The 22,552-nt window shown below is 39.3% G+C and overlaps 1 protein-coding gene across 1 annotated transcript in view; it reads right to left on the minus strand.

Moving 5' to 3' along the window:
• The window catches only part of LOC102268068 (disintegrin and metalloproteinase domain-containing protein 5-like), a 112,184-nt gene that overhangs the window by 14,783 nt on the left and 74,849 nt on the right, over positions 1-22,552 (minus strand). The window contains exons 12-13 of the mRNA XM_070364107.1: positions 10,587-10,746; positions 9,087-9,137 (exon numbers count right to left, since the gene is read on the minus strand). Of these exons, the coding sequence (XP_070220208.1) occupies positions 9,087-9,137; positions 10,587-10,746 (211 nt within the window). The remainder of the gene's footprint in view (positions 1-9,086; positions 9,138-10,586; positions 10,747-22,552) is intronic.

Raw genomic sequence — 22,552 nt, forward strand, 5'->3', positions numbered from 1 at the left:
GAGTATTAAAGTAATGAAATATATGCTCCTGCCTGCAGCATGTTAGAGTCCTTGTTGCTTGACATTCTAACGTACCCTTGACATTGCCAGTTCTTTTAATTTTAGCCACTCTTATACGGGTATAGGGAACACTTGTTTTTATTTTAATTTGCCTTTTTCTGATGACTAATGATGTTAAGCAATTTTTCATGTTTTGAGCTTCTTCTATATTATCTTCTGTGAAGCGTCCTTTCAAATGTTTTGCCTATTAGGCTCCTGCCTTTTGTTATTGCTTGACAGGAAGTGTCAAGTGTGTGAGTCCTTTACTGGAAATATGTATTACAAACATCGTCTCCCGTGTTGTGAATTCCCTTTTCCCTTTCACAAGGGTGTCTTTTGTGAAGCAAAGCTTCCTAAATTTTAAAAAAAACTTTATTATGAGGTTAAAAACACGTAAATGAGATCTATTCTCTTAAATTTTTAAGCATACAGTGTTGTTCTGCTGCATGCATGCTCAGTTGTGTCCGACTTCTTGTGACCCCATTAACTATAACCCGCGAGGCTCCTCTCTCCATGGGATTTTCCAGGCAAGACTACTGGAATGGGTTGCCATTTCCTCCTCTAGGGGATCTTCCCAACCTAGGTATCAAATTCACATCTCCTGGCAGGTGAATTCTTCATCACTTGTGCCACCTGAGAACAACACTGTTAACAGTATGGATGATGGTATACAGCAGATGTCTAGATTTTGTACAACTAAGACTTCATTCTCATTGATTGGCAACATCCCACTATCCCCTCACCCCAACTTGAGGCAACTAAAATTCTGCTCTCAGTTAGGAGCTTCACAACTTGAGATATCCTAAGTGGAATCATGCAGTGATGTGTCCTTTTGTGGCTGGCTTATTTTAATCAGCATAATGTCCTCAAGGTTCAACTATGTGGTAATATATGCAGGATTTCCCTCCTTTTTATGGCTGAACGTTCCATCATATGTATATACCACATTGTCTTTATCCACTCATCCAGTGATGAACACTGAGTTTGTGTCGTGCTGCAATGAACAGGAAAATGCTAATACTTCTTTGGGATCTTGATTTCAATTCTTCTCGGAAATATATATAGAAGTAAGATTGCTGGGTCATACAGTAGTCCTATTTTTACTTTTTTGAGGAATCTCCAACAGTTTTGAACAATGGCTACAATATTTTGCATTCCCACCAACAATGTAATGGAGAAGGAAGTGGCAAACCACTCCAGTATTCTTTCTTGGGAAATCCCATGGACAGAGGAGCCTGGCAGGCTATAGTCCATGGGGTCACAAGAGTCGGACATGATTTAGCGACTAAACCACCACCACAACAATGTAAAATGATCCCAATTTCTCTGCATCCTTGCCACCATTTGTTGGCTTATGGGTTTTTAAAATAATAGCCATTCTAATGGGTGATGCCTCACGTGGTTTTGATTTGCATTTCCCTGATGACCTGAACTATCTTTTCCTACTATACCTATTCGTCATAATATGGCATTTTGGGAGAAGCATCTATTCAACTCTTTAGCCCATTTTAAAATCAGGGTTTTGTTTTTTGTTTTTTGTTTTTTTGATAGTAGGAGTAACTTGTGTGTTTGGTTACTAATCCTTTATCTGATACTTGGTTTACAAATATGTTTCCCCTTTCCATAGATTGCTTATTGACACTATTAAATGTTTCCCTTGCTATGCAGACGGTTTTAGTTTGATGGAGCCCTATTTGTCTATTTTTTGCTTTTGTTGCCTGTACTTTTGGTATTAATCCAAAAATTCATTGCTAAGACCAATGATATGAAACTTTCTCCCTATGTTTTCTTCTAGGATTTTTATAGTTTGGGGTTACATTTAAGACTTTAATCCATTTTGAGCTTATTTTTGTGTCTTATATAAGTTTCAATTTCATTCTTATTTGTGTGGATATCCAGTTTTGCCAATACCATTTCCAACTGTGTATTCTTGGCACCTCTTTCAAAGATCATTTGACTATGTATGTGGGGGTTGAATCCTGCACTATTTCATTTCATTGGTATTTGTCTTTGTAACAGTATGATGCTCTTTTAATTACAGTATTTAATTACTATTTGCAATGTATTTTAAAATCAAGAAGTTTGATACCTCCAGCTTTGTTCTCAAAATGTTTTGGCTACTGAGGGTCCTTTGTGGTTCCACATAAATTAATTTTTTATATTTTTGTGAAAATGCCATTATAATTTTGATAGACATTTCATTGAATTTGTAGATTTTTTAACTTTTTATTTTGTATTGGGTTATAGCTGATTAATTACAGATGAACATCAAAGGGGCTCAACCATACATATACATGTATCTATTTTCCCCCAGACTCTCCTCCCATCCAGGCTGCCACATAACATTGAGCAGAGTTCCCTGTGCTATACAGTAGGTCCTTGTTGGAAGTCTGTTTCTCTTTTATGAGTTCATTTGTATCACTTCTTTTTAGATTCCACATATAAGGGATGTTATATGATATTTCTCCATCTCTGTCTGATTTACTTCACTCAGTATGACATTCTCTAGATCCATCCATGTTGCTGCAAATGACATTCTTTCATTCTTTTTAAGGGATAATATAGGAACTGCTTCAATGTTTTTCATTTTGAGTATAAATTTAGTTCAGTTCAGTCGCTCAGTCATGTCCAACTCTTTGTGACCCCATGGACTGTAGCACACCAGGCCTCCCTATCCATCACCAACTTTCAGAATTTACTCAAACTCATGTCCCTTGACTTGGTGATGCCATTCAACCATCTCATCCTCTGTTGTCCCCTTCTCCTCCCACCTTCAATCTTTCCCAGCATCAGGGTCTTTTCTAATGAGTCAGTTCTTCACATAAAGTGGCCAAAGTATTGGAGTTTCATTTTCAGCATCAGTCCTTCCAATGAATATTCAGGATTGATTTCCTTTAGGATGGACTGGTTGGATCTCCTTGCAGTCCAAGAGACTCTCAAGCATCTTCTTCAACACCACAGTTCACAAGCATCAATTCTTTGGTGCTCAGCTTTCTTTATAGTCCAACCCTCACATCCATACAAGACTACTGGAAAAACCATAGCTTTGACTAGATGGACATTTGTTAGCAAAGCAATGCCTCTTCTTTTTAATATGCTGTCTAGGTGGGTCACAACTTTCCTTCCAAGGAACAAGCATCTTCTAATTTCATGGCTGCCATCACCATCCACAGTGATTTTGGAGGCTCCCCCCCCCCAAAAAAAAAGTCTGTCACTGTTTCACCGCTGGAGCAGTGGCTGTGTGGCATTGGAGCTATGCTAAGGAGATAACCCCCATCCAAGGGCAAAAGAGAAGAGCCAGCAAGATGATAGGAGGGGGGAAATTGTGTTTAGAATCAAACCCCATACCCACCAGAGACGGTCAAGGGCTCAAACAAACCTTGGGTGCATCAGGACCCACAGACCCCACAGAAACTGAGACAGAACTGTGTTAGAGTATCTCCTGTGGAGGTATGGGTCAGCAGTAGACTGTCACCAGCACAGGGGCTCTAGGTCCAGCAGACCTGGGTATGACATAAGCCCTCTTGGAGGAGGTTGCCATTAACCCTACCATAGAGCCACCAGAACTTACACAAGACTGGGAAAACAGACCTTGGAGGGCACAAACAAAATCTTGTGTGCACCAGGACACAGGAGAAAGGAGCAGAGACCCCACAAGAGACTGACCCAGACTTGCCCATGAGTGTCCAGGAGTCTCCAGCAGAGGTGTGGGTTGGTGGTGGCCTGCTGCAGGGTTGGGGGCACTGAGTGTAGCAGTGTGTGCATGGGACCTTTTGAAGGAGGTCACCATTATCTCATTACCTCCACCATAGTTTGGGCCAGGTAAATAACAGGAAGGAAACACAGCCCTACCCATCAACAGAAAATTGGATTAAAGATTTACTAAGCATGGCCCCACCCATCAGATCAAGACCCAGTCTCCCCATCAGTCAGTCTCTCCCATCAGGAAGCTTCCATAAGCCTCTTATCCTTCTCCATCACAGGGCAGACAGAAAACCACAATCACAGAAAACTAACCAAAATGGTCATATGGACCACAATCTTATCTAACTCAATGGAACTATGAGCAATGCTGTGTAGGGCCATCCAAGACAGACGGGTCATGGTGGAGAGTTCTGACAAAACGTGGTCCGCTGGAGAAGGGAATGGCAAACTACTTCAGTATTCTTACTTTTAGACCCCATGAACAGTATGAAAAGGCAAAAAGATGCACTGAAAGATGAACTGCCCAGGTCGGTGGGTGCCTAATATGCTACTGGAGATCAGTGGAGAAATAACTCCAGAAAGAATGAAGAGACGGAGCCAAAGCAAAAACAACACCCAGTTGTAGATGTGACTGCTGATGGAAGTGAAGTCCGATGCTGTAAAAAGCAACATTGCATAGGAACCTGGAGTGTTAGGTTCATGAATCAAGCCAAATTGGAAGTGGTCAAACAGAAGATGGCAAAAGTCAACATCAACACTTTAGGAATCAGTGAACTAAAATGTACTGGAATGGGTGAATTTAATTCAGATGACCATTATATCTATGGCTGTGGGCAAGAATCCCTTAGAAGAAATGAAGTAGCCCTCATAGTCAACAAAAGAGTCCCAAATGTAGTACTTGGGTGCAATCTCAAAAACGACAGAATAATATCTGTTCGTTTCCAAGGCAAACCATTCAATATCACAGTAATCCAAGTCTATGCCCTGACCAGTAATGCTGAAGAAACTGAAGTTGAACAGTTCTATGAAGACTACAAGACCTTCTAGAACTAACACCCAAAAAAGATGTCCTTTTCCTTATAGAGGACTGGAATGCAAAAGTAGGAAGTCAAGAGTTACATGGAGTAACAGGCAAATCTGGCCTTGGAGTACAGAATGAAGCAGGGTACAGGCTAATAGAGTTTTGCCAAGAGAACATACTGGTCATAGCAAACACCCTCTTCCAACAACACAAGAGAAGACTCTACACATGGACATCACCAGATGGTCAATACTGAAAACAGATTTATTATATTCTTTGCAGCCAAAGATGGAGAAACTCTATACAGTCAGCAAAAATAAGACCTGGAGTTGACTGTGGCTCAGATCATGACCTCCTTATTGCCAAATTCAGACCTAAATTGAAGAAAATAAGGAAAACCACTAGACCATTCAGGTATGATTTAAATCAAATCCCTTACAATTATACAGTGGAAGTGAGAAATAGATTCAAGGGATTAGATCTGATAGACAGATTGCCTGAAGAACTACGGACAGAGGTTCCTGACATTGTAGAGAAGGCAGGGATCAAGGCCAATCCCAAGAAAAAGAAATGCAAAAAGGCAAAATGGCTGTCTGAGGAGGCCTCACAAATAGCTGTTAAAAGAAGAGGAGTAAAAGGCAAAGGAGAAAAGGAAAGATATATCCATTTGAATGTAGAGTTCCAAAGAATAGCAGGAGAGAGAAGAAAGTCTTCCTCAGTGATCAATGCAAAGAAACAGAGGAAAACAATAGAATGGGAAAGACTAGAGATCTTTTCAATAAAATTAGAGATACTAAGGGGAACATTTCATGCAAAGATGGGCATAATAAAGGACAGAAATGGTATGGACCTAACAGAAGCATAAGAGATTAAGAAGAGAAGGCAACAATACACAGAAGAACTGTACAAAAAAGATCTTCATGACCCGGATAATCACAATGGTGTGATCACTGACATAGAGCCAGACATCCTGGAATGTGAAGTCAAGCGGGCCTTAGAAAGCATCACTACAAACAAAGCTAGTGGAGGTGATGGAATTCCAGTTGAGCTATTTCAAATCCTGAAAGATGATGCTGTCAAAGTGCTGCACTCAATATGCCAGCAAATTTGGAAAACTCAGCAGTGGCCACAGGACTGGAAAAAGTCAGTTTTCATTCCAATCCCAAAGAAAGGCAATGCTAAAGAATGCTCAAACGACTGCATAATTGCACTATCTCACACACTAGCCAAGTAATGCTCAAACTTCTCCAAGCCAGGCTCAACAGTACATGAACCATGGACTTCCAGATGTTCAAGCTAGATTTGGAAAGGCAGAGGAACTAGAGATCAAATTGCCAATATTCACTAGATCATAGAAAAAGCAAGAGAGTTCCAGACAAACATCTATTTCTGCTTTATTGACTATGCCAAAGCCTTTGACTGTGTGGATCACAACAAACTGTGGAAAATTCTGAAAGAGATGGGAATACCAGACCACCTGACCTGCCTCTTGAGAAACCTGTATGCAGGTCAGGAAGCAACAGTTAGAAATGGACACGGAACAACAGACTGGTTCCAAATAGGAAAGGGAGTACGTCAAGGCTGTATATTGTCACCCTGCTTATTATGTGCAGAGTACATCATGAGAAATGCTGGGCTGGATGAAGCACAAGCTGGAATCAAGATTGCCAGAAGAACTATCAATAACCTCAAATATGCAGATGACACCACCCTTATGGTAAAAAGCAAAGAATTAAAAAGCCTCTTGATGAAAGTGAAAGAGATTGAAAAAACTGGCCTAAAACTCAACATTCAGAAAACTAAGATCATGACTTCTGGTCCCATCACTTCATGGCAAATAGAAGGGGAAACAATGGAAACAGTGAGTATAAATTACATGACTTTCTCATATATATGGCCTTTACTCTGTTGTAAATTCCTTCTGTTCTTAATTGGTTGAAAGGATATATCATAAAAACATTTTGAATTTGTCAAATCTTTTTCCTATATCTACTGAGACAATCTTGTCATTTTCATTCTTCATCTGGTTAATGTGGTGTGTGTTATCACATTGATTAATTTTCATATGTTGAACCATCCTTGCACTCCCATGATATCACTGCCATGGTGCATAATCCTTTCCATGCGCTGTTGAATTTGGTTTTGCTAGTATCTGTGGAGAACTTTTGCATTTATATTCATCACAGATATTAACTTGTAGTTTCCTTTTTCTGTGGAGTCCTTACCAATTTTGGTATCAGAGTAATGCTGGCCTCATAAAATGAGTTTGTGTTTTTACCTTTATACTTTTTGGAACAGTTTTAGAATACTGACTTTAATTCCTATTTAAATGTTTGACAAAATTCACTAGTAAAACCAATCTGTCCTGGGCTTTTCTTTGTTGTGAAGGTTTAAATTACTGGTTCACTCTCCTTGCTAGTTGTTGTTTTTTTTTTTTTTTTTTTTTGTATTTTTTCTATCTTATTTTTTTTTTAATTTTTTTTTTTTAATTTTATTTTATTTTTAAACTTCACAATATTGTATTAGTTTTGCCAAATATCGAAACGAATCTGCCACAGGCATACATGTGTTCCCCATCCTGAACCCTCCTCCTTCCTCCCTCCCCGTACCCTCCCTCTGGGTCGTCCCAGTGCACCAGCCCCAAGCATCCAGTATCATGCATCGAACCTGGACTGGCGACTGCTTTTCATACACGATATTATACATGTTTCAATGCCATTCTCCCAAATCTCCCCACCCTCTCCCTCTCCCACAGAGTCCATAAGACTGATCTATACATCAGTGTCTCTTTTGCTGTCTCGTACACAGGGTTATTGTTACCATCTTTCTAAATTCCATATATATGCGTTAGTATACTGTTTTGGTGTTTTTCTTTCTGGCTTACTTCACTCTGTATAATAGGTTCCAGTTTCATCCATCTCATTAGAACTGATTCAAATGTATTCTTTTTAATGGCTGAGTAATACTCCATTGTGTATATGTACCACAGCTTTCTTTATCCATTCATCTGCTGATGGACATCTAGGTTGCTTCCATGTCCTGGCTATTATAAACAGTGCTGTGATGAACATTGGGGTACTCATGTCTCTTTCCCTTCTGGTTTCTTCAGTGTGTATGCCCAGCAGTGGGATTGCTGGATCATAAGGCAGTTCTATTTCCAGTTTTTTAAGGAATCTCCACACTGTTCTCCATAGTGGCTGTACTAGTTTGCATTCCCACCAACAGTGTAAGAGAGTTCCCTTTTCTCCACACCCTCTCCAGCATTAATTGCTTGTAGACTTTTGGATCACAGCCATTCTGACTGGCATGAAATGGTACCTCATAGTGGTTTTGATTTGCATTTCTCTGATAATGAGTGATGTTGAGCATCTTTTCCTGTGTTTGTTAGCCATCTGTATGTCTTCTTTGGAGAAATGTCTATTTAGTTCTTTGGCCCATTTTTTGATTGGGTCATTTATTTTTCTGGAGTTGAGCTGTAGGAGTTGCTAGGTTTTAATCTGCTCACTTTCTATTTCTTCATGATTTAATCTTGACATGTTACATGTTTCCAGGAATGTGTTTATTTCTTTTTGGTTTTTCACTTTCTTAGCATACAAATGTTCATAGTAATCTTTAAGGAACTATAAACTATAAAAAGATTAATTCTGTAGTATTTATAATGATACTATTTTTGGTTATATTATATTAGTCTTCTCCCTTTTTGTGCTAGTTAACTAGCCTATCTAAAGGTTTGTTAATTTTTTCTTTTAAAAAAAAATGCTTACATCTGTTGATTTTTAAAATTGCTTTTCTAGTCTTCCTTTTTCTCATATCTGCTCTAACCTTTATTATTTCCTTCCTCCCACTTAATTTGGGTTTAGTTTATTTTCTTCATTCCTTGATGGTTGTCAAATTCAGTGGTTACTTGAGATCTTAAGGCAGTAAAATGAATGAAAACTCCAAGACTCTATCTTATTAACAATAATTTTTTCTGACATAAAAATATAACTATAAGCATATCTGACATCTTTACAATATCAGTCTTCTTTTCATGTGGCAGTAAAACATCATCAAGATATAAGTTCTCCTTACCAAATCTTAAAATAAAACAAAAATCATGTGGTTATAAATGCTAGTGTGAAATCACTCCTTTGGTGTGGGTCAGGAAGGGTTGAGACATCATGAAACCAAGTTTTATTATTCAGTACTATAAAAGCATCTACAATGGGGACCATATAAGAATATTATGAACAAAGGCTTGGTTTGAAATTAACGATTTTAAGTGCTCCTTGTACAATGATCGAAAGGTACAATGCAGAATGGTTAATCCTGCTATACTCACCTGACACTGGGGGATGACTTGCTGTTAGTGCTGCTTTCTTCTGACACAGATCTGTAACATCGATAATGTTTATTTTTAAAAAGTGAGAAATTTTTAAAATCTTAATCAAGTGACTATTTGAACGAAGAATGTTCTTCAGAGAAATAGAGTGATTCACTAAATAAAATGTCTCCCTTCCAGGGAAATAAGACCAATAAAACAACTACCATCTCAATATTAGGAGAAATGCCACCAGCCATCTCGCTATATCGACCTAATCTTCTCATTCTCATTTCACATTTACTCAAATATTTATGGTATAAGCCCACATATTTGTGGGCAGGCCCCTTGATTCTGTGGTAATCCTAACTCTCACCCAAATTAAGCCAAAACCATAAAGTAGCAGTCCAAAATTTCAGCTTATTTTCTATACATTTCTATAGATTTCTTTCATCCTCTCATAACACATATTCATGTTCTCTTTATATCAATTCCAAGAAGGTAAAACTAGAGATAAATACCTCTGTGGGAAAATATAGTAAATTATGAATAGGGGTTCAATAATGATGCTTAAATTGTTGTGTAATGGATTACAGATAATATGATAATGTCATTTATTAATTGGTGTGCCCAGTTTATGATAAATTGAAAAGCTATTATCTCACATTTTATACAGTTACAGAGAATAATTTTAAGAACATAAAGATTAAACCCTTTGCTCAAGGTATCATAGTTATCAAGATATGCAATATTTAGGAGTTGAAGCCAGGTTTTCTGAGACTAAACATAATTTTCTCCCCATTTCATGATGCTTCCTCCTCTCTAACCTGATTAACATGAACTACACATGTAATTTCTAGTTGAGAAATGACTTGCCCAATCAGCAGTATAAAGAATTAGGAAAATAAATATTATGCAGGCATATTCATAGATCTTATCTCTAGTGGAGTGGGGTATTTTAATTAAGTTATTTACCACTGGTCTGAGGCTCTATATGTTTAAAATTTATTTTTAAATGCAGTGTTATTATTTATTCTCATGAAGAGAATTCTCTCGTGTACAATATGACCACATAGACAGAGTCTGGATTAAAAGCTTGCCTGGTGGCTCAGATGGTAAAGAATCCACCTGCAATGCAGAAGACATGGGTGAGGAAGACACCCTGGAGAAGGAATGATAACCCTATCCAGTATTCTTGCCTGGAGAATTCCATGGACAGAAGAGCCTGTGGTCTACAGTCCATGGGGTCGCAAAGAGTCAGAAACAACTGAGCGGAAACTATCATATTGGATTAAGAGGCTGAATAAATCTCCACCATACCCTCGGCACCCATCCTCCTCAAGTAATACTGCTGGTAAAATGTAGTAAAACCAGAAAAAATATGAAGCACACCAAGCCAGTTTGAAATGTATCTGTGTGCCTCTCCTCATATTGCTTTACCTATAGTCTTAGCATATTCTAGATGAACCAGGAATACTTTTTTCTTGACTTATTTATTTGATAAGAATAAAACATATATACCTTTCACTTTCAAGTTCTCCTTTGTAGCACAGCTCTCTTATTTTATCCTGCTTTATTATAAGAGCAGCAGCAATGATGAACACAGGTATAGAAATGTAGAAAACGAGTTGAAGTCTGTGTTTTGGATGACCAAGAGATCTTTCCTTCAAAAAACTTTTACCTTGAATGGAAAATATCATTTCAAACTGTGTCAGAGATTTTATTAACCAAATGAAATGGTGCAAAGCTATCATTACCAACCATATTCCCAAACACTAAACAATTCATTCATTTAGACTGTGAATATAATAAAATCTGAAAACCTAAACTAATATATTAAATGAGCTTTACGGATGTTTCTGTGTTTTCAAACTTCTACCATATGGTGATTTCCTTGACTGAAGGCATTGTTCTTTCATGGACCGCATATTTAACACCTGCAAGTATTTCTTCAATTCTGTTCTGATACAGGGTTTCTGAGGCTCAAACATATATATCAAAAAGAGTATTGGGATTTTACCTGTGTGTGAGAATTAAATCTGGGGTGTGTGGCATTTGGGCTTCTCTGGTGGCTCAGATGGTAGAGAATTTGCCTGCAATGCAGGAGACCCGGGTTCAACGCTGGGTCGGGAAGATCCTCTGGAGAAGGAAATGACTACCAATTCCAGTATTCTTGCCTAGAGAATTTCATGGATGGAGAAGCCTGGGGAGCTACACTAAATGGGGTCACAAAAAGTTGGACACAACTGAGCACCTAAAATTTTCACACTTTATGTGGCATTTTTCTTATATTACTAGAATTTTTTCTAAAAATTAGAAGTACTCTAAATAACTTATTTAACTAAGTTCTTTAATCAAATATGTGGCAATAGGAAATTGTTAAAATGACTCTAGATTTTATAGAATGCATGGCTAAATCTGCTTCTGACGCATTTCTGATTGACAAGTGCTAATATTTACATTTTCCTCATCTGTTCTTATAGATTCTCAGCTGACATCTGTATTCACCTTCCTGGAGTCCTAATGTATTGAGTCCTACTTTCTTCATAATTTGTTGGCTTGCTTCCTTTTATTTGATATGAACTCTTCAGCAATGTGGGAGTCCTGGGTTCAATCCCTGGCTCAGGAAGATCCCCTAGAGAAGGGAACGGCTACCCACTCCAGTATTCTGGCCTGGAGAATTCCATGGACTATAGTCCATGGGGTCGGAAAGAGTGAGACACGACTAAGTGACTTTCACTTCACTTCACTTCTTGCTCTATCACTTCTTAGCCACATGGAGGAGCTGACAGTCAGAAGAGCAACTTGCCAGCTACAGTGTGGATGATCACTGAGGCTCAAAATTCTCCTCTTAGGCTAGCCCCAATTCTTCTCCTTTTTTCCCATAAAGAGAGTTCACAGTAGGAGCAACATTTTATTTTTCAGTCAGCTCTGTGCACGTGCCTGGGGTTCCCGGTATCTTCAAGATAAAAATCACATGATATTTGTAATTAGACAAAGAATCAGATGAAGAGATCAGCATCTCTAGTTGTATCCGGCAGACTGATTCTCAACCTCATGTGTAGTCTTCTGGGTAATCATGGAGATCACGTGATTATTTTGAAAATGAGTAAGGTATGAAAGTGGCCTTGAAAGTGTAAGTAGGGTTTCCCCAGACCAAAAAAAAAAAAGGTCTTTCTTTCCCTTTTACTATCTAGTTTTAACGAGCACTATGTACTGATACCTGCCAACAAAGACTATTTTCTATAAATTCTTCTTTCAGCTTGAGATCTTCATTTAATTAATTACTCTGAGTCTCCAGTTCCCATGGGTTAAACTAGTCCCCAACAATCTGCCTCAAGGATTCTACCTCCTTTCAAAGATACCTCAGGGCATCCAGTCATTTAACTATTCAGTTCAGTTCAGTTCAGTCACTCAGTCGTGTCCAACCCTTTGCGACCCCCTGCAGCATACCAGGACTCCTTGTCCATCACCAACTCCCGGAGTTTACTCAAACTCATGTCCATTGAGTCGGTGATGCCATCCAACCATCTCATCCTCTGTCATCCCCTTCTCCTGCCTTCAATCTTTCCCAGAATCAGGGTCTTTTCAAATGAGTCAGTTCTTCACATCTGGTGGCCAAAGTATTGGAGTTTCAGCTTCAACATCAGTCCTTCCAATGAACACTCAGGACTGATCTACTTTAGGATGGACTGGTTGGATCTCCTTGCAGTCCAAGAGTCTCTCAAGAGTCTTCTCCAACACCACAGTTCAAAAGCATCAATTCTTCGGCACTCAGCTTTCTTTATAGTCCAACTCTCACATTCACACATGACTACTGGAAAAACCATAGCCTTGATTAGACGGACCTTTGTTGGCAAAGTAATGTCTCTGCTTTTTAATATGCTGTCTAGGTTGATCATACCTTTCCTTCCAAGGAGTAAGCATCTTTTTATTTCATGGCTGCAGTCACCATCAGCAGTGATTTTCGAGCCCCAAAAAATAAAGTCTGCCACTGTTTCCACTGTTTCTTCATCTATTTGCCATGAAGTGATGGGACTGGATGCCACGATCTTTGTTTTCTGAACGTTGAGCTTTAAGCCAAATTTTTCAATCTCCTCTTTCACTTTCATCAAGAGGCTCTTTAGTTTTTCTTCAATTTCTGCCATAAGGGTGGTATCATCTGCATATCTGAAGTTATTGATATCTCTCCCAGCAATCTTGATTCCAGCTTGTGCTTCATCCAGCCTAGCATTTCTCATGATGTACTCTTCATATAAGTTAAATAAGCACGGTGACAATATACAGCCTTGACGTACTCCTTTCCCGATTTGGAACCAGTCTGTTGTTCCATGTCTAGTTTTAGCTGTTGCTTCCTGACCTGCATACAGGTTTCTCAAGAGGCAGGTCAGGTGGTCTGGTATTCCCATCTCTTTCAAAATTTTCCACAGTTTATTGTGATCCATACAGTCAAAGGCTTTGGCATAGTCAATAAAGCAGAAATAGATGTTTTTTGGAAACTCTCTTGCCTTTTTGATGATCCAGCGGATGTTGGCAATTTGATCTCTGGTTCCTCTGCCTTTTCTAAAACCAGCTTGAACGTCTGGAAGTTCACGGTTCACATATTGCTGAAGCCTGGCTTGGAGAATTTTGAGCATACTAATTCACCGCTTTTCACTTCCTCCCTTTTATTTCCCCCAAATGTCTCAGCCTTTATGACTCAAGGGTTTAATTGTCATATCAAACTCCCCAAAACACAGATGTGACCCTAGCAAACTTCATGGGTAAATATCAGGTATAAAGGAGCCAGCATCCAGCAGCAGCAACTCCCAAAACTTTCCCCCCTTCTCCTCCAACTCCACACTACATTCAGATGGGTGACAGAAAAACAAGATGAGAAGTTCTGTGTAGACACAAGATTGCTCATAAATAGTCATTTCACTTTCGCATTGTTAACTACACAGTTACATGATTACCTAGTTTCTCCAGGCAGCTATTCTACCATCAATAAATTCCAGGTTTACTTAGAATAACTGATGTACACTAAAGAGTGTATGTGCTCTGTCACTCTCGTGTCCAGCTCTTTTGCAAGCCTGCCAGGCTCTCCTGTCCATGGAATTCTCCAAACAAGAATACTGGAGTGGGTTGCTGTGCCCTCCTCCAGAGGATCTTCCCATCCCAGGGACTGAATCCACTTCACTGGGCCACAATGAGCTCAGATCTTGCTCAAGTAATATTCTAGGTGTTTCTGTGAGGTGTTTTCAAATGAAATTAATATTTAAATCAGTGTGTGTGTTAGTGGCTCAGTTTTCTGATTCTTTGTGACCCCATGGACTGCAGCCCGCCAGGCTCCTCTATCCATGGGATTTCCCAAGCAAGAATATTGGAGTAAGCTCCCATTCCCTTCTCTAGGGGATCTTCCCTACCCAGGGATTTAACCCAGGTCTTCTGCATTGAAGATAGAGTCTTTACCATCTGAGCTACCCAGGAAGCCCAACATTTATATCAGTAGACTGAGTAATGCAGTAGCTTTCTTTAATGCAGGTGGGCCTCAATCCTGGAGGTCTTAGTTAAACAAAAACACTGATCCTCCAGTGAAGATTCTTCCTGCTTGAGCTGCCCAAACTGAGACATCAGCTTTGCTTGACCTTCAAGTCTGTGGCCCTTCACACAAAAACTGCACCATCAGCTCTCCTCGAGCTGAGTTTACTGACTCTGTAGATCTTGGAATCTGTCAGCCTCCAGAATCACATGGGCCAATCAATTCCTTCTAAAGCTTCTCCTCCTGTACCGTCAATGGTCCCATTTCTCTGGAGAATTCTGACTAATATAGATTTTGGTTCCAAGAAACAAGATGTTGTTGTAACACATACCTAAATATGTGGAAATGGCTTAGGAACTCATAATAGATACTAGCTAGAGGAATTTTGAGGCACATTGTGGAAAACACCTAGATTAATCTAAAGAGAAGGCAGGAAGAGAAGGGGATGACAGAGGATGAGATGGTTGGATGGCATCACAGACTCAATGGACACGAGTTTGAGCAAGCTCCAGGAGTTGATGATGGACAAGAAAGCCTGGCATGCTGCAGTCCATGGGGTTGCAAAGAGTCAGACATGACTGAGCGACTGAACTGAACTGACTGAATATGAAGAGATTGTTGGTGGAAATATGGAAGGTAAAGGCAACTCTGGTGAGGGTTCAGAGGCTAAAGAGGAGAGCAGGAGAGAAAGCCTACATCTTTTTTAGACAATACAAAGATAATCATGAATGGAATGCTGGTAGAAATATTTACATGAAAGTTGTTTCTGGTGATATTTTAGACAGAAAAAAAAACAATGGATAAGAAAAAGCATTTATTTCCAATATTCTGGAAGGTGCGTCATAGAGGATCCTGCTGTGATGTATGTCGGGGAGTGTTTTGCCTATGTTCTCCTCTAGGAGTTTTATAGTTTCTGGTCTTACATTTAGATCTTTAATCCATTTTGAATTTATTTTTGTGTATGGTGTTACAAAGTGTTCTAGTTCATTCTTTTACAAGTGGTTGACCAGTTTTCCCAGCGCCACCTGTTAAAGAGATTGTCTTTAATCCATTGTATGTTCTTGCCTCCTTTGTCAAAGATAAGGTGTCCATAGGTGCGTGGATTTATCTCTGGGCTTTCTATTTTGTTCCATTGATCTATATTTCTGTCTTTGTGCCAGTACCATACTGTCTTGATGACTGGGGCTTTGTAGTAGAGCCTAAAGTCAGGCAGGTTGATCCCTCCAGTTCCATTCTTCTTTCTCAAGATCGCTTTGGCTTTTCAAGGTTTTTTGTATTTCCATATAAATTGTGAAATTATTTGTTCTAGCTCTGTGAAGAATACTGTTGGTAGCTTGATAGGGATTGCATTGAATCTATAAATTGCTTTGGGTAGTATACTCCTTTTCACTATATTGATTCTTCCAACCCATGAACATGGTATATTTCTCCATCTATTAGTGTCTTCTTTGATTTCTTTCACCAGTGTTTTATAGTTTTCTATATATAGGTCTTTAGTTTCTTTAAGTAAACAAATGGGACCTAATTAAACTTAAAAATTTCTGCACAACAAAGGAAACTATAAGCAAGGTGAAAAGACAGCCTTCAGAATGGGAGAAAATAATAGCAAATGAAGCAACTGACAAACAACTAATCTCAAAAATATACAAGCAACTCCTACAGCTCAATTCCAGAAAAATAAATGACCCAATCAAAAAATGGGCCAAAGAACTAAATAGACATTTCTCCAAAGAAGACATACAGATGGTGAACAAACACATGAAAAGATGCTCAACATCACTCATTATCAGAGAAATGCAAATCAAAACCACAATGAGGTACCATTTCATGCCAGTCAGAATGGCTGCGATCCAAAAGTCTACAAGCAATTAATGCTGGAGAGGGTGTGGAGAAAAGGGAAGCCTCTTGTTGGTGGGAATGCAAACTAGTACAGCCACTATGTGCACGATACTGGATGCTTGGGGCTGGTGCACTGGGACGACGACCCAGAGGGATGGTACGGGGAGGGAGGAGGGAGGAGGGATCAGGATGAGGAACACGTGTATACCTGTGGTGGATTCATGTTGATATATGGCAAAACGAATACAATATTGTTAAGTTAAAAAAAAAGGCAACTCCTGTTATAAAGTGACCAAAAACTTGGCTAAATTGTAATCTTGTGCTTTATGGAAGATAGAATTTGTGAGTCATGAAACTGGATAATTAGTTGAGGATATTTCTAAGAAAAATGTCAAATATGTAGCCTGGATACCCTGACTCATTAGAGTAAAATGTGAGCAGAGGAGACAAAGTGAAGAAGTTAGTGCCAGAATTTAAAGATTTGGAGAATTCTCAGTCTATGAATTTTGCAAAAAAAAAAAAAGGGGGGGGGGTGGATATGTTCCAAAATGTGGACAGAAAAATCATCTGATAAATAGATTGTGCATGTGAACCATCTCAGGAGAAGGCAGGAATAAGGATGAGATGATATCAGCAGAAACACTGCCAGGTCAGACCAAAGGGAACAGCACAGGGCCGTAGAACCAACTGGCTGCGAATACACTTTATCCTTCAAGAAAAGAGAAGAATGACTCAGAGATCATCAAGGCTTCCTCTCCCATCATGGGGCCAGGAGCTGTCTCTTCCTCAGTTTTGACCAGCCAAGCTCCGTTGCCCAGTGGCTCAGGGGCAGTTTACTCCAAAGAGCTGTATGGATGGGCCTCTGTCAAGAGCTGAAGAGGTAGGGCAGAAGCTACTGCAGCTGGGTTATGCTCCCACCCCAAAGGCTCTGGAGGACAGAACATCAAAACTAAGAGGGTTATTCTCCAACCTTAACATCGAATGTAATTTGCCTTGCTAAGTTTTATTTGTATTTCCTGAGACCTGTCACCCTTTTCTCCTTTCCAATTTCTCCCTTTAGGAACAAGAATGTCTATTGTATGCCTCTCTATCCACCGTTGTTTTTTTCTTGATGGTCCAACTCTCACACCTGTACATGACTACTGGAAAAACCATAGCTTTGACTAGATGGACCTCTGTCAGCAAAGCGATGTCTCTGCTTTGTGATACACTGTCTAGGTTTGTCATAGCTTTCCTCCCAAGGAACAAACGTCTTTTAATCTCATGACTGCAGTTACCATCTGCAGTGATTTTGGAGCCAAGAAAATAAAACCTGTCACTGGTAACACTTTTTTCCCTTTTATTTGCCATGAATTGATTGGACCGAATGCCATGATCTTAGTTTTTTGAATGTTGAATTTCAAGCCAGCATTGTCACTCTCCTCCTTCATCATCAAGAAGCTCTTTAGTTTCTCACTTTCTGTGATCAGACTGGTATCATCTGCATATCTGAGGTGGTTGATATTGGCAATATTGATTCCAGCTTGTGATTCCTTCTATTCTTCTAGGATTTCATATGATATACTCTACATAGAAGTTAAATAAGCAGGGTGATAATATACAGCCTTGTTGTATGCCTTTCACAGTTTTGAACCAATGGGTTGTTCCATGTCTGGTTCTAACTGTTGTTTCTTGACACACATACAGGTTTCTCAGGAGGCAGGTAAGTTGGTTTGGTACTTCCATCTCTTTAAGAATTTTCCACAGTTTGTTGTGATACACACAGTCAAAGGCTTTAGTGTAGTCAGTGAAGTAGAAGTAGATATATTCCTGGAACTCTGCTTTCTCCATGATCCAATGAATGTTAACAATTTGATCTCTGGTTCTTCTGCCTCTTAGAAACCTGGCTTGCACATCTGGAATTTTCTCAATTTACATATGGCTGAAGCCTAGCTTGAAGGATTTTGAGCATAACCTTACTACTTACTACCACTTGAAATGAGCATAATGCTATGATAGTTTAGGCTCTTATGAGGTCATTGCTTTTTCAGTGGGACCTGTTGTACACAAGAACCTGTGTGTGCCCTCTAGAGTGGAGGTTCTGTTTCCCCCAGTCCTATGGAATCACTGCAATCAAACCCCACTGGCCTATAAAGCCAGATGCTCAGGGAGTTCCTCCTCCTGATGACAGACCCCTAAGCTAGGAAGCCCCGTGTAGGCGCTCATAACTTTCACTTCTGTGTAATAAGTTCTGTGATATAATTATTTTCCAGGTTGTGGGTCACCCACCCAGTGGGTATGGGATTTGATTTTATCGCTGTTGCACCCCTCCTACTGTCTCATTGTGGCTTTTGCTTTGCACTTGGATGTAGGGTATCTATTTGTATGTTCCAAAATTTATTTTCAATGGCTGTTCAGCAGTTAGTTGTGATTTTGGTGTTTTTGCAAGAGCTTATGTCTTTCTACCAAGTCATCTTGTCTCTGCCTCCTTTTTCTTTTTCTTTTGTCCTTAATCTTATTTCACTTGCTCATAGAGTGCTGAGGGCAGAGGTCTTGCACCCTACACTTCAGACCTAGTGTGAAATTGTTTTGCTGACATCTCTGCTGAGTGTGTAGAAGTATTGAATAATACAGCATTGCTTATTTAAAACTTGTTAACAGAGCATACCTTAAAAGTTCTCCATACAAGAAAAAACAAACAAACAAACTATAAGTATGCTGACAGGTGTTAGCTAGACCTACTGTAGTGACGACCTACATCGTTTTACAATGTATAAAATATCAAATCATTATGTTGTACCCCCTGAAACTAATATAATGCTACACATCACTTATATCTTAATAAAAAATATTTTGAATTGGGTATGGTGGAGAAGGAGCTGGAAAAACACATATGGAGATGAAATCTCAAATGTCTGGGTTGAGATAGGCAAGTATCTAAATCAATTACACATTTTTGTTTCCTAAATTAAAAAAAAAATTGTCTGCCCAGAAATGATATGGACCTAACAGAAGCAGAAGATATTAAGAAGAGATGGCAAGAATACACAGAAGAACTGTACAAAAAAGATCTTCACAACCCAGATAATCATGATGGTGTGATCACTGACCTAGAGCCAGACATCCTGGAATGTGAAGTCAAGAGGGCCTTAGAAAGCATCACTACGAACAAAGCTGGTGGAGGTGATGGAATTCCTTTGAACTATTCCAAATCCTGAAAGATGATGCTGTCAAAGTGCTGCACTCAATATGCCAGCAATTTGGAAAACTCAGTAGTGGCCACAGGACTGGAAAAGGTCAGTTTTCATTCCAATCCCAAAGAAACACAATGCCAAAGAATGCTCAAACTACCACACAATTGCACTCATCTCACACGCTAGTAAAGGAATGCTCAAAATTCTCCAAGCCAGGCTTCAGCAATATGTGAACCATGAACTTCCTGATGTTCAAGCTGGTTTTAGAAAAGGCAGAGGAACCAGAGATCAAATTGCCAACATCTGCTGGATCATAGAAAAGGCAAGAGAGTTCCAGAAAAACATGTATTTCTGCTTTATTGACTATGCCAAAGCCTTTGACTGTGTGGATCACAACAAACTGTGGAAAATTCTGAAAGAGATGGGAATACCAGACCACCTGACCTGCCTCTTGAGAAATTTGTATGCAGGTCAGGAAGCAACAATTAGAACTGGACATGGAACAACACACTGGTTCCAAATAGGAAAAGGAGTTCGTCAAGGCTGTATATTGTCACCCTGTTTATTTAACTTATATGCAGAGTACATCATGAGAAACACTGGACTGGAAGAAACACAAAATGGAATTAAGATTGCTGGGAGAAATATCAATCACCTCAGATATGCAGATGACACCACCCTTATGGCAGAAAGTGAAGAGGAACTAAAAAGCCTCTTGATGAAAGTGAAAGTGGAGAGTGAAAAAGTTGGCTTAAAGCTCAACATTCAGAAAACAAAGATCATGGCATCCGGTCCCATCACTTAATGGGAAATAGATGGGGAAACAGTGGAAACAGTGTCAGACTTTATTTTTCTGGGCTCCAAAATCACTGCAGATGGTGACTGCAGCCATGAAATTAAAAGATGTTTACTCCTTGGAAGGAAAGTTATGACCAACCTAGATAGCATATTCAAAAGCAGAGACATTACTTTGCCAACAAAGGTTCCTCTAGTCAAGGCTATGGTTTTTCCTGTGGTCACGTATGGTTGTGAGAATTGGACTGTGAAGAAAGCTGAGCGCTGAAGAATTGATGCTTTTGAACTGTGGTGTTGGAGAAGACTTTTGAGAGTCCCTTGGACTGTAAGGAGATCCAACCAGTCCATTCTGAAGGAGATCAGCCCTGGGATTTCTTTGGAAGGAATGATGCTCAAGCTGAAACTCCAGTACTTTGGCCACCTGATGCAAAGAGTTGACTCATTGGAAAAGACTCTGATGCTGGGAGGGACTGGGGACAGGAGGAGAAGGGGACGACAGAGGATGAGATGGCTGGATGGCATCGCTGACTCGATGGACGTGAGTCTGAGTGAACTCCGGGAGTTGGTGATGGACAGGGAGGCCTGGCGTGCTGCGATTCATGGGGTCACAAAGAGTCAGACACAACTGAGCGACTGATCTGATCTGAAAGATGGCAGTGTTCAGATAAAAATAACTACTGCTGGATTAGTTCTGGGCACACTACAAGAACAAACATGTTTTATCTATTCATTCAATTTCTTGATTGCTCTACAACATAATGAAGTTACATTTCCAGATTCATAGATTGTAACTAAAATGACTAGTGGGAGGAAAATTGAAAGTTTTGATAACACCTGTTGATCCCTTACAGTGAAGCAATGACTCTGTCACATTTTAGCAAGTAAATGTAGTAGCACACATTGCCCCAGCTCTTAAGTATTTTGGTTTCCAGAAGAGAATTTCAAATAAGCTTCTGAGTTTCTATGAAAATTTTAATAAAACCATATAAAATAAAGAGATTTTTGTTATCCGGATCAAACACAAACTAGTCTTTGCTCATCTATATGCATATTTAGCAAACAGAGCAAATGTAAATCTTTGCAAGTTCCATTCAGTCTATAAATTTCTTACTGAAGAAAAGAAGAAGATCTAACTTGCCAAATGTACTGTCCACCTGGTACACAACACTGAAAGGGGTATGATTTGTTTTTCTGTGATATAAAGGTTTTCATAATGAAAATTCCAATCACTTTTAGTTTCCTCAAAATGTGCAGAAGCATTTAACAAGATTTTTTTTTTTTTTTTTTTACTTCACACCGTGGAAAGATATTGCTTCCTTAAACAAGTGTACAGGATGGTTGTACTCTTTGCTGGAGATATATTTATCTCAGAGATATATAATATTTCAACATAGAAGATATGTTGAAATATTTGTAGTGCAATGTGTGTGTGTTCAATCATGGCTGACTCTTTGCGACCCTGTGGATAGTAGCCCACCAGGCTCCTCTGGCCATGGAATTCCTCAAGCAAGAATACTGAAGTGGGTTGCCATTTCCTCCTCCAGGGTATCTTCTTGACCCAGGGATCAGATCAGGGTCTCCTGCATTGGCAAGCAGATTCTTTTACCACCGAACCACCTGGGAAGCCCACGCTAAAATATTTACCTAATGTAAAATCTTATTTTTTAAAAGGCTGGACAAGAAGAAAATACTTCTCCAATGTTGAAATTCATGGAGGATAAGAATAGAGAAAAGAAAGCTCGCAATGAAATGGAAATTTATATGCTGCTTTTCCAAAGCAATCTGATGATCTGTGAAGAGGCCTTCAGAATTCCAGAAGAGGATGTACTGACTACGCCTTGGGAGTTCTATGATTTGCATAGGTTGTGACAACAATTCATACACTGAAAAAATGACTCATACTTTTGGAAATAAAGACTGCTTTGGAACTCAAAAAATGTAACCTGCAATGGGTAAGCAAGTTAGGAAGGACTTCCTCAGTTCCTTTTTTAAAACGGCAACTTATATGAAATTCAAATTAGATTTCACCAACTAAGATTACTTCTATGCTTTAAGCCATGTTCCCTGAAAAATAAATATTTAACATCCAGTGTGCTTCGGAGTGCATAAAAATGATGGGCATTTGAGACATGGATAGCCTATGTGATGAATTTAAATAT

Source organism: Bos mutus, chromosome 27, assembly GCF_027580195.1.
Source record: "Bos mutus isolate GX-2022 chromosome 27, NWIPB_WYAK_1.1, whole genome shotgun sequence".
Classification (NCBI taxonomy): Eukaryota; Metazoa; Chordata; class Mammalia; order Artiodactyla; family Bovidae; genus Bos; species Bos mutus.